We start from the raw sequence: 12,485 nt of genomic DNA on the forward strand, positions 1-12,485 counted from the left end.
CAAAGCCCTCGGTCGGGAACTCACGGCTGGGTGGGCGTCCAGTGTCAAAGGCCTACATATTGCCAGGGCGCACCTCCTCAAAGTCTTCAGCCAACCAAGTTTAATAAGGATGAGTCAGGTCCCAAATCTTGCCTGAGGTCTACTTGGCGCATATCAATTGATCATGCCACCCAACATCTGGAGCGTTGCCTACCACACACACATCTCAACTCAAAGGCTCAGTTGTTGCAGAAGGTAAAATTGAAAGCTGAATTTGGCCAGCTGACACCATTCTACCATGGACATATCCGCATTTGGAGTGTTGGGGCACTATCAAGACAGACTGTTCCATTCAGCCTGAAATGCTGTTTTCCCGGAAGACCACGCGATCGGTTCAATGCCACGCAACAAGCGGGATGTCCCAACAGTAGAATGTCTACAGCACTGCTTTTCAGCTCAAGTCCTATTCGGGGTGGGCGAATGTTTGGTACGCTAAAGTTGACATTCCGTTCTCTTTCTGATCATTATCGTGAAAAGTTCGCCTTGGCGACATGCAGACGTGTATAAAAAGTCCCAAGAAATGAAGAAATTAGTTCTCAATCTCGCGAGGTTGTTCACAATTCAATTGATCGGCTCTCGTATCTCAAATCCCGAAGAAATAAGACATGAAATATCTTCAACTCGCGGCGGCAGTCGTCGTTCTAAGCCCACACGCAGTTGCGCAACAGGGAGCATGGGCTCAATGTGGTGGAATTGGGCACACTGGCGGAACAACCTGCATCACCGGCTATTACTGTCGCTACACAAACGACTGGTACTCGCAATGCATTCCCGGAAGTCCGCCACTGACGTCCTCCCCGGCGCCGCAGCCCCCCTCGACCACCCTGCAGACCTCGACTACCTCGGTGGGTAGCCCCGTCACCAGTACCTCCACTGCGCCGGGGGGAGGTGGAACTGCTTGCCCCGCTCTGCCCAACGGGCTCGGCGCATCCACTTCGGTCTTGCCGGACCCCTTTACTTTCCAGGACGGAGGCAAGGTCACGACCAAAGCCGACTGGAGCTGCCGACAGGCCGAGATAAGTTCACAGCTTCAGCGCTTGGAGCTTGGGACGTTGCCCCCCAAGCCGCAATCCGTGACCGCATCTTACTCAGGAAACAAGCTCACCATCAATGTCTCGGACAGTGGAAAGTCCATCTCTTTCGCCGTGACCATCTCCAAGCCGAGTGGCAACAGCGTCCCTGCCATCATCGCCTACGGCGCCGCGAGCATTCCCGTTCCCTCCACCGTCGGTACAATCACTTTCAACAATGACGAGATCGCCCAGCAGCAAGGCGGCGGCTCTCGCGGCAAGGGCAAGTTCTACGACCTCTACGGCAGCGGACACAGTGCGGGCGCCTTGATAGCGTGGTCGTGGGCTGTCTCCCGAATCATCGACGCGCTTGAGCTCACCCCATCCGTCGGAATCGATCCCACGCGGCTGGGAGTGACCGGCTGCTCCCGCAACGGCAAGGGAGCCTTCGTCGCCGGCGCCTTCGACTCCCGCATCGCGCTTACCTTGCCCCAGGAGTCTGGTGCCGGCGGTGCAGGATGCTGGCGCATCGCCGACTGGCAAAACCGCAACGGATTCACGGTCCAAGACGCCAAACAGATCGTTACCGAGAACCCGTGGTTCAGCCCCAACTTCAATCAGTACACGAGCAACGTCAACCAACTGCCCTTTGACCACCACATGCTGGCTGGTCTAATTGCACCCAGACCGGTTTACATCATGGAGAACCCCGACTACGAGTGGCTGGGGACGATGAGCACTTATGGCTGCATGGGAGGGGCTAGAAAGCAGTGGCAGGCCCTGGGGTCTCTTGATACCTTCGGATACAGCCAGGTTGGGAATCATGCGCACTGCAGCTTCCCGAGCTCCCAGCAGAGCGAGTTGACTGCATTCATCAACAAGTTCCTCTTGAAGCAGTCTGGCGGCTCGACAAGTGTCTACCGGACCGATCAAACATACAATAACTTCAATGTTGACAGTTGGTCGCCCTGGGCAGTGCCGGCCCTGTCTTAGGATAGTTCAGGGCAACCACAAGGCTAATTTGGAACACTCATTCAGAGAAGAAAGAAGGATGGTTGGAATTAAATGCTCAGCTATGGAATTCGGTTAATTGAATGCATTCATTCGCTGCAGGACGACAAGTGCCAGTGGGAGCGTCAACCTTTATGATAGGTTGACCCATACACACATTTTGCAGTTTTAGTGTTTTCATTATTCGTAAGACAAAGGCAAGTTTCAAGGAATTTAACTGCCTGGGTCTTTGTTACTATGTTCATTCCGATCATAACATTCTTGCTTGTCATCATGTCAAGAGAAGCCAATTAATCATTTGGATACTATAGTCTCGCTACAAAGAAACTGGTATCTAGTCACAAGGGTCTGAGCAACTGAGAAAGAATCTCGTCTACCAATCCGCAGAGTCTGTTGAGCTCGCGACGCGAGCGAAGCGGATTCTTTTCTTCATAAATGTCTCGGCCTTCGGATATTTCTTGATTTCCGTACCTACAAATGTTTGTAATCCCGCGTGTTCATTTTACATCTAATTGTGGATATGTGTAGCATTTCTCATGCAAGTACCCTTCGCCCTCGTGTGAAGCTCGTACAATGTCTGCGAATAGTCGCTTCTGTTGACCTAAAACTACTCCGCGCCCCACAACTCGCGACACGTTGGTTGCAGCAACCCTCGCAGATAACGCAAAATGATATATCCAACACCACATCAAGACCCACGAAGACTGCATGAGTGGTTCGATATGCCAGACGGAACGATTCCCCCGACCGGCGATGTGCGTTGTTCACCGCATTAGCGCTGGGGATCAGCCGCGGGGTATGTGATATGTCCACCACGTCGTGCATCGAGAATGGCCGGAGGTAAGCAGCAACGAGGCGGTTTCCGAGATGCCCCTGTCGCCTCTGGGAGCTGCACCCGTTGATAATATCTACCATCGCACTTCCTCGATCACGACATCGTTGCCTACAATCACGCAATTGAAGACTAGCAAGGAATAAAGATGTCTAGATTCATCGACCGCCAACCAGTTCACCCAAACCCTCGGGAGAAGGAGGTTATCCTACTCAGTTTCGGACGGTACGCAACCCTATGCCATAACAAACAAGTGGGACGGCCCCCAATGTATCCCAACGATCTGACAATGTCATTTCTAGAAACGCAACCAACGGATTCTACCATGCCCTGAAGATCCTCGGCTACAAGCCGTACCACCAGGTGGAAGTCTTCAAGAATGGCGTGTCACACATCCGCATGATGGACGACGCGGTCCGTGCCGGGTCCCTGGGCGAGGGCAAGAAGTTCACCCGAGAGGACTTTGACAAGTGGTTCGGGGACTACGACAGCGTCACCGACGTGCCCGCGTGGTTCCTCCCCGAGCTCGTGGCGGCATACCCGGACGCCAAGTTCGTCCTGACCGAGCGGGACCCCGAGGCATGGCGGCGCTCCGTGGCCAAGACCTTCCAGCCAATGGCGACCTTCTTCACGACGCCCTCCGTGCGTCTGATTGGCATGTTCGACGCCTACACCTACTACCTGACCCAGCTCGGCCACAGCTTCCGACGAGTTCTCTATCGAGGCTACATGGGCGGAGACAAGGAGAGGGAGCTGGATGAGTGCGTCGAGCTATACAACGCGCAGTAGGTTCATTCCCGCCCATCGTTCGCGCGCGCGGACGTGATCGCCGTCAATTATTCGGGATTCGGCTGTCAGGTGTCGGAAGGCTAACCGGCCACACAGTAACAAAGCTGTCAAGGAGTTGATTCCTCCCGAGAAGCTTCTTGTGGTCAGATTGGAGGATGGCCTGGGCTGGGACAAGCTTTGCCCCTTCATTGGCAAAGACATTCCGGACGTCCCCTACCCCAGAGTCAATGACACCGCAGAGTTCCAAAGGTTGGCGACAATGGACCTGTTCGCGTCGTGGAAGAAGACTGGTCTCAAAATGGCAAGCCTGATCGTCCCCCTCATTGGAGCGTCGATCTGGTTCGCAAGGCAAAGATAGTTCTGGTACAGACTCCATGTTTTAACAAAATGTCTATCCTTCTTGACGCGAACGGCATACTCTTCGCTGCAACCCACTACCAAGCAAACCGAATGTGCCCTGAAGTCTGAATTTGATGCTCCCAAACCAAGTCAGACCGAACCAATAGTGATCTCCACCATTCTCTATGCAAAGCCTGTCGCAGAAATCGCTCAATGCCAAACTTCGTGACAGGACCCCGACGCTGGGGCGAACGAATCCGTGCAACCTGACAGAACAGAATGCCAAAGCGCTCGCAAGTAAAAAAAAAAAAAAAAAAAAAACCTTCTCCCTTACAACTCCTGTGCTGTGCTCCTTGTTGTGCCAAACTCCAAACATTAATGCATCTCGTTTCTACTGTCTGATAAGGGCATTAGTCTGGATGCTTCGATCAACTTTTGAGCCGCCACTTACGGTCGGGTAGACTTGAAAGTCACAGTCACTTCATTGGCTTCCTTGATACTTCGAAGCTCGTTCGTCAGGCGATGGACCTGGCTATTCGCCGCCGCGAGGCTTTGGCTGATGCTCTGGATGGTCTCGTGGTGACTGTCGAGGCGGAAACAAGCGTTTCCGAGCTTCGTGCCCATCGCTGTCTCCTGACTCTCGAGTTCGCGAGACTTTAGCGTCTCGTTGAGCAGATGATCGAGCTTGAAGTTGATTTCATCAAGCTTTTGGTCAACGCCCTCGCGCCATTGCAGGAGCTCGTTGACTTTGTCACCAATGGTGACTGTGGGCGTGGGGGGTGCCGGCGGCGCTTGCGCCTTGGCGGCTGAGTTCGCGGTCTTTTGCATCTCTGACAGATCGAAGCTGGCCGTCTTTCCCTGAAGCAAAACCTTCTGTCAGCTCAGGAGGTACGAGTAAGGAGAGAAGCCTGTCTCAGCTCGAGCTGACCTTGGGGTAGTGGCCAGGCATCTTGGGCCAGTCCATCGTCGCGGCTTCTCGGGTCTTCTTCTCGTTTGCGACTTTTCGGTCCATGGTTTGGGTACTTGTTCAAATTGCCCAGGGGGGCATTGTATGAGACGTGTCTCGATATGCCGTCGTTTGTAAAACAACTTTGACTGGCAATTACGATACAGTCGTGGCAGCAAAGCGTTGAGATTGTGTTTTGTGAAGGAGACAGTGTTTTGAGAAAAGGGAAGTTGTGAAGGAGAGCAGACATCAGCGCGTAGGTGAACAGTATTCAAAAGGGAAGGCGCGGTTGCTGGTGATTGTTGATGCCTGACCAAAAGCCTTTCCATGCCTCATAACCTCCTTTGTTAGGCCTCACATCAAAGCTGCTCAAAGCTGACAGTGAATTACTCGATTGAAACTATTCCGGTTGCTGACTAACCCCTATCGCACCTTCTCAGGACAGATTGCTCATTATGTCCAACTATCCACAACCATTCTCACGAGATTTAGGAGCTGGAGAACCTGGTGGTGAGCCCGAGGAGATGGTCGATTCATGGTGTCCCACTTTTCCTCTCCCCCAGGACGAACAGTCAACTTCGGATGACAAGCGGCAAGTTCCTTCTTCAAACGGGTAGACGGCGGACCGCAAGCTTTTTTCACCCTTCAGCCGTTTACTCTCCAAAGTTCTACAGTGCCGCTTCTGCCGTCGAATGTCGGATCAGCCCATGTGGACACCTGGTTTGGGACAATATTTGCGATTGTCTGAGCCTTGAGGGTCTATGAAGCCTTTCGAATGATAGGCCACTTCAACAATAGGCTGGTTCTTACATTATCTCGAGAGCGACTAAGCCATGTTCCATCAGCATGGAGGAAAGTCTTCTGTTATCTCCAGCTTACGTGTCTAAGCCTCACCAAAATGCTATCGAACGCCCTGAATCCGCCCTGTTTTTTTTCGACTTTGGCGTTAAGCGTAAGCGAGGAGGGGATTTCGAGTCAAGCCCAAGACTCTGGAATTGACAGACACTTGTCAGGTAACCGTCTGAAATCAGGTTTGTTTGCTCATGCGCACATACCTGCTTGACTTTCAAGGCAAACGTTATTTGCTCAACGCTCAATGCAGCTGGCAACCTCCCCACTTCCCGCACTCACGAAAGCTTGACGTCTGGACAAGGTCGTCTCTCCAGATGATTGGGGGAACTCAGCTGCCCACCCTGCGGACTAGTCCTTCGGGAACAAGGCACCGAAAATCCAAATCGATATAAACATATAATCTTACCCAATAATCTTAACAACCAAGCTTCATTCTTAAATCCTTAGCGCGTCGAAGAATTACAGCCTGCGACCGTTAAGTGCCTGAATTCATCTAGACTCCAGGAACCAATGCCATCTGGTTGGCTCTCCCCTGGGCTGCGTCCGCCGGCACAGAACATCAAGGCCGTTGTGCAATCGCGATCTCATAGAGTTTGGGGGCCGGGTCAGCGGTCACCCTTGTCGCAGCGTGGTAGTCCCTGAGTGATCCTGGCAAAGCGAGTGACACCCTACCAGGAAGCTGGATTTCCGACCTGTCTTGAAGTGCCTTTGGTCTCATCAAAGGGCCGCCCAACCTTGTCAACCCAGCGTTGAGGCGGCGCTCTCTTCCTCTTCGTGGTCGCCAAGGCTGTCTACCCGCCTTGGCTGTGCTCTTGGCGGCGTGATACGGGCTGCAGATTCTCACGAACACTCCCTCGAGAGCCTCAGATCAAGCAATGCGAACAGCGCTCAGTCTGTGCTTGGCGGCGCTTGGCGCTTGAGGCTCGGAGGTTTCCATAAATAATCCTCCAAGCGCAGATCTTCGTAACGGGGAGGCAACGCAGCTTGGCGCTGGACAAGGCATTCCGCTTCTCTGCCAACATGAATTCGCTAACAACACCTATGCCAAACAGAGCGGCACAATACTACCCGCGATGCATTTTTTTCGTTCTCGCTATCTTTTGCGTTTTCGTGATCGACCGGAGCCGAGATGACAGAGTTGCCCCTGAGCGTTTAAGCTGCTACCCGTCGGCGCCGGTTAGCCAGCGTTCCACTCTGTCGCGGAAGCGGCCGAGGGCGCAAGATGGGGAGCATTCGACAAAAACATCAGACCGAGAAGCTCGCAAGCAGTAGACTCTGGCCAGCGCCCGTCTTGCATGAGTCGGGGGAAGGTTGGTCGCCATGGGAAAGAGGAAGAGAGCCACAGGCACCAACCTGTGATCCTAACGTGCGTGTGTGCGCGCCGGCTGTGGTGGCCGATGTTCTAGACAGGGATCCGTGTACAAGGTGGCTAAAAAGTCCGAACTCAAAACAAATCATTTTTGGCGGAAAATGTACCCTCACGGCTTGTTCTAGCGTGAGGCGACATGTGGGTTGGAAACAAGCTAGGCATTCCTGGACTGAGGTGGCTTCGGATTTTCTCAGGTGGGAGTCAGCTAGTAGGAGGAAGCCTCATTCACGAGAGCGAGAAGGAAGTGAAGAAAAGACTGAGGACCAAAGTCAGAGTTGGGGACACTTCGGATAAGGAGGGCAGCTTGTTTGGATGACGCGAAGCCTCAGGGCGAACTAACATTTGGGCCTCAATCAACCGCCGCCTCAACTCCAAGAGTCAAAATCGCGCCAGTTCGTGATTTCTTCGACGAAGATCAATCACTTATCGAAATGCGACTGGTAATACTGGATCCAGGGCGATCTGGCGATCTGGAGAAGAACGTGGGATTTTCCCCTGCATTCTCCCCTTTTCCTGCAAGGGGCTGCGGACACTAGGCGGCGGCCGAAAGACTAAACGGCGTACTGCCGACACCAAAACATGCGCGGGCGCCGGAACGGACTGGTAGGCTGGCCTCTTAGCTGGCCCAAATATGAGCTAGTGAGAATTATTCCGCTTTGCCGCTAGGCCGTTCGAGGAGAAGGCGCAGCGTGTTGGTTGCTGTGTTGCATGCTATGCGCCGCCGCCTTAGTCGGGGACCTTCACCTGGGAAGTTTCTTCGGCCTTGGTGCGACCAAGTCGGCGTGAGATCACGGACCAACTGCGCATACAGACGCAGGAGTAGCAATGCAATTTACTATTTACTGCTGGTGAGAGACAGCAGGTCCATCAAGAGGAGGGGGTCCAAGGTTTGTTTCAAACCCGGACAGAGTTCGCCGCTCGCGGCCAATCCCTGCCGTCGGCCCTCCTCCCCCAGCCTCTGTCCTAAACTTCTGGACGACAGCTTATCAACCGGACTCAAGGCAATGCGTGTCTCAGAGAAGGGTCAGTCGTGGAGAAGTCGGGCGTCCCTTGGGCAGACAGGCAGCCAGGAAGCAGAGAGGGGACGCGGGGACGCACGTCGTCTGAAATTCCCGCCCGTGCATGCCGAGAGCGACATGGGGATCAAGTGTTCAGGTGTCCCATCGCCTAGAACCAACACACTCTACGGCGTGAACCTTTGGGTCCTCCTCCGGCGCGTCCCCCGTATGTCGTCTGTTCCCTCCAATACGCACGCACTGAAACGATGTGGGCTAACATTCATGCTCAGGCCACCGGAGGGGTTGGGCTTGCAGGAAATGGTGCGAAGCTAGAAGCCCGATGAGGGATCATGACGTTCCGGCGAAGGATGCGTGAGGCGTAAATAAGGGACCTGTTCCCGCATCTCTTCTTCATGATGCTGCTCGGTTGACACAGCCGAACGATCAGCACTCTTCACCAAAGGCGTGCCAAGAAAAAGAAAATGGAATAAGGGGCACTACATCGCAAGACGACCAACTTCAGTCATCATGAACGCTTACAACCCTCGTCGGGTGTCCTACCTGAGGGCTCCGGGGACGGGAGGCATGCCCAAGCCTTGGGTATCGCCTTACCCTTCGCTCAGCTCCATCGGATATCCACCTTCAACAAGATCAGCCGACGAGCGGTTCGCGTCCGCCGTCTGGCATCGCACGTTCAACCACATCGACTACGCGGCATACAAAGCGGCCTGTGACGCGGAAAGAGCAGCAAAGCCGGAGCGGGACGCGGACGTCTTCTCAGTAACGGCATCATCATATCGCAGTGGATTCTCGCGACTAGGAGCCATGCTCACTATTTACCCGTACCGCGACATGGGATGGCTCGTAACTATGGTGTTCATCGCCGGCAGTATCTGCTTCTGCCTCAACGGCATCTTCACTCTCATCCCTCTGCTGAGCCCTGCATTGGACTTCCCAGGACAGGATGCTGGTATTCAAACAACAAAGACCTTGGGAGGCGCGCTATTCGCCTTGAGCGGTCTCATGGGATTGCTGGCGGCTTTCAACGTCGACCGCGGCGTGTTGGACCCGAAGAAAGACGCGCCTGATGCGTACAAGCCAGCTTTACTCGGCAGCGATGAATGGGTCTGGTGGGCTAATTGGTACGAGCTTCGAACGGTCTTCTTGCCCAGTTTGGCCTTCCGAGCTGGTATCCTTCAGTTCCTCGCCGGCTCTTCCTTCACCGTCTCCGCCGTGTCTGGGATTCCGGGCGTTCTGGACCTCTCACACCCGAGCGCCGGTATTATTTTCGTAACATCACCTCTCCTCATCGGTGGCGGTCTTTTCGTGATTGCCGGTCTTCTGATGATCTACTTGTCTCAGGACAAGTGGTACGTCCCCAAGATTCTCGACGCCAGTTGGCAGAATGGACTCTGGAATTTGGTCGGCGCTGGTGCTTTCTTGGCTGTTGGCGTTGTTACCCTTCTCGCAAAGACTGCGGCTATGGCTATCGCGGCGTTATTCTTGACTGGTGGACTGGGTTTTCTGATGGCTGCCTTGATTCAGTGGTACATCATTATGGAGTTCTATCCGACTGATCCTTATATGGAGGACCCCGCGACTGCGGCAGAGATTCCTTCACAGTCGATTTATTGACGATCTTACGATTTGGGGTTTTGGACCATGGGATTATATCAGAAAGAAACAGATTTTAGATACCGACTCAGATTATTTAATTTACGATGTCATGACCTTCAACAATCCTCCAACTTCGCCCCTCGACAGTGACAAGAACAGAAATGAAAAAGCCCTGTGCTCTCATCAACGCCCCGCGGCTTCTCAGGAGGCACCAAGCTGCAACAACTTCAAATCAACGTCGTGAGCTTCACGATGGACGCATAACGCACTAGAACGCTTTCGTTGATATCCTCAAATTCAACCGTTACCAGAAACTGAGGCGGGCGCATCCAAACCATGCTGCTATTGATGTTGCGAGATGTTAATTGATAGTCACTGCCGACAATGATCAACGAACTCCGCACGGCCGAGTAAGCTTCGGCGACCGAGAGGGAGGGGGGATTTTGGTGCATTGATGTGACGCGGGGTAGGCACCTTGAATGAATTTCTCGCCCAAATCATGGGATGATTACTAAATTTTGATTTGGAAACGACTTCATTGATTATGTATTTGTTCCTGAAAATGGGCGTTCTATTGTAAGGATGCACTACTCCTGTCCAGATCAATTTGATCCACTTAACATACCGTCACACATGCGATTGATTCGGGGTTTTCCATACGAAGGGTGAATTTCATATGAACAGAATTGTGACTAGACTAGAATAGAATACAATCGCCCACATTACATATCAGTGATGGAGACATGGTGTCTCCGATGTCTTAATGTATCTGATTATCTACACTTTCTTTATCACGCAACGAAGCAGCAAAGCTTCTTGGAAAGATTAAGGGCTCTCATCCAGTGAAATGCCCGTACAGATCAACTCTTGCTACGTAGCCTACGTGTGTAATGAGCATACAAGGCGGGTTATCACATGACCCCAGAGAGCAATGCTTGATATACCGATTAGATAATGCCATACACTAATTGTGTTTAGATTGGACATCCTTCTTTTGGGATCTTCGGGCAGCAATAGTGTAGAACAGGCTGCCGTCGTAAATTCCACGGACATCTTCTTTCCAGATTCGGCCATCGGCAGGCCATAGCATAATGTAAGTGGCCATCCCTGTCCTAGGATTAGTGTCACTCATAAGAGTGAATGAGAATTGTTACTAACATTCAAAGAATGCGCCTCCCCAGCCAACAGGGTCGAGAATCACCCGGTTGCCCTTGAGCATGGCAAAGATGTCACCAATGGTCATGTAGTCCCTGCCCTCGGCATACTTGGCAAAGATGTCTTCGAACTTTTGAGAGCTGAACCGGCCCTCCGTGTCGTATGCGCCGCTGTCACTTCCGTGCTTATCCCTGTGAACGTTGTCGATGAAGATGCGGAAGAAGGGATCGGGTAGGTACCCGCGCACTGTGGGGTAGGAGAAGTTGCCGTGAATGATGAAGACCGAGAGTGTTGAGAGAATGAGTCCAAAGCCAAGCTTGTAAAATCCAACAAAGGTGTCCAGTGGCCAGATGACACCATCTTGGTCCTAATAGATATTAGGATACCAGAGTTCGATGAAATAGATGGCATGGCACTTACACGGTCGAAGAACTCGCAGTGTTGTTGCAACACCTGTGTTAATGCCCGTTAGTTACCAAGTCGCATCTCAAACAAGCCACCGACGAAGGATCACTCACAGTTTGATGACGATGGATTTTGTTCCAATCATACTCCGTCGTGCCGTTCGGACGATCGTGCGTCGCAGCGATGTTGGCCCGAGCAGTGCCTTTGGCGATGGTTAAGTCCACTTTTCTACTAACGCAAGGGAGAATGATCTACCAGTGTGGGACAGTCTCTGGTCATCCTCGGGCTGCAGGAACGGCTTCCGCTGCGTGGTAATTGGGACCTCCGAGATGGACGAGATCACCGGCTCCCCAAGCATGTTGGACGCCTTCTTCATATTGGTGTACATTTGCCCTTCTGTAGCCATGAAGGTGATGGGTGTCAAAAATGTGTGCAAGGAGTGAGAGCCATTCAAAATGGAGGTATTAGAAAAGCGATCGACGCCGGGTTTTATGGAGCTATGTGATTGCTTGGTGTCTGTCTCACATTCAATGACCCCTTCATGGTGACGTCAGTGTCTCTTCACGAATTGTTGAGACTGGGCGATCGGGCCATAATGGTACACGGTCTCTTGGTGTTGATTTTGCATGTGATGGAATAAGCCACAAAGTGCGCTTTGTGCATCGCGATGTGGCTGAACAGGAATGCTACATCGCGTCGCCGCGTCTTTCAATCGAGGGCAGAACATCCCGCTGTCAGCATCGTCGTGGTGGATTCACGCGGACATGAAGTAGCGGGAAGACAGTAATAATGATATATGTTGACCCATCTGTTGACAAGCTTCAATTCGCCAATCGCTTGGGGCCTGAACAAAATATCTGGGTAAAGGTGGACCATCGGGCTCGTGAACCTGGGGAAGATCGTGGCATGACGCTGAACTGACCTCAAAGACATCCGTCGGGAAGATGAAATCATTGTGTCGTTCCATGATGAAGAAAATGGGAAAAACCTATCTCTAACCACTGCTATAAAATGGTCAGACATGCTGTGCGAAGCAATAAAAGAACCAACAAGTTGCAGTGCCCATCGACTAAAGCCCAACTTTTTCTTAACTGCGAATCAAGAACAAAACTTATTTTTCTCT

General features: G+C 52.4%; 5 protein-coding genes across 5 annotated transcripts; 3 read left to right on the top strand and 2 right to left on the bottom strand.

Annotated features, from left to right (window-relative positions):
• Nucleotides 1-644: 644 nt before the first annotated feature.
• ge1 (4-O-methyl-glucuronoyl methylesterase) lies at nt 645-2,042 on the top strand (the record flags this gene model as incomplete). Its single annotated transcript, XM_036640484.1, has 1 exon — nt 645-2,042. One exon carries the CDS (start codon nt 645-647, stop codon nt 2,040-2,042), a length of 1,398 nt encoding a protein of 465 aa, XP_036494835.1.
• A 998-nt stretch (nt 2,043-3,040) lies between these two features.
• On the top strand, nt 3,041-4,039 carry CGCS363_v008636 (uncharacterized protein; the record flags this gene model as incomplete). The annotated part of the gene is made up of 3 exons (XM_036640485.1): nt 3,041-3,117; nt 3,195-3,677; nt 3,778-4,039. 3 exons carry the CDS (start codon nt 3,041-3,043, stop codon nt 4,037-4,039), a joined length of 822 nt encoding a protein of 273 aa, XP_036494840.1.
• A 372-nt stretch (nt 4,040-4,411) lies between these two features.
• Nucleotides 4,412-5,032, bottom strand: CGCS363_v008637 (uncharacterized protein; the record flags this gene model as incomplete). Its single annotated transcript, XM_036640486.1, has 3 exons — nt 4,412-4,418; nt 4,472-4,878; nt 4,949-5,032. 3 exons carry the CDS (start codon nt 5,030-5,032, stop codon nt 4,412-4,414), a joined length of 498 nt encoding a protein of 165 aa, XP_036494839.1.
• A 3,681-nt stretch (nt 5,033-8,713) lies between these two features.
• Nucleotides 8,714-9,820, top strand: CGCS363_v008638 (uncharacterized protein; the record flags this gene model as incomplete). Its single annotated transcript, XM_036640487.1, has 1 exon — nt 8,714-9,820. One exon carries the CDS (start codon nt 8,714-8,716, stop codon nt 9,818-9,820), a length of 1,107 nt encoding a protein of 368 aa, XP_036494850.1.
• Nucleotides 9,821-10,766: 946 nt separating this feature from the next.
• Nucleotides 10,767-11,768, bottom strand: PXG3-1 (putative peroxygenase 3; the record flags this gene model as incomplete). Its single annotated transcript, XM_036640488.1, has 5 exons — nt 10,767-10,909; nt 10,961-11,324; nt 11,378-11,410; nt 11,476-11,564; nt 11,618-11,768. The coding sequence occupies 5 exons, from the start codon at nt 11,766-11,768 to the stop codon at nt 10,767-10,769; spliced, it is 780 nt and encodes a 259-aa protein (XP_036494848.1).
• Between the last annotated feature and the right edge of the window lie 717 nt (nt 11,769-12,485).

The sequence above is a fragment of the Colletotrichum siamense genome (genome assembly GCF_013390195.1).
Source record: "Colletotrichum siamense strain Cg363 chromosome Unknown KSG_Cg363_contig05, whole genome shotgun sequence".
NCBI classification, from domain to species: Eukaryota; Fungi; Ascomycota; class Sordariomycetes; order Glomerellales; family Glomerellaceae; genus Colletotrichum; species Colletotrichum siamense.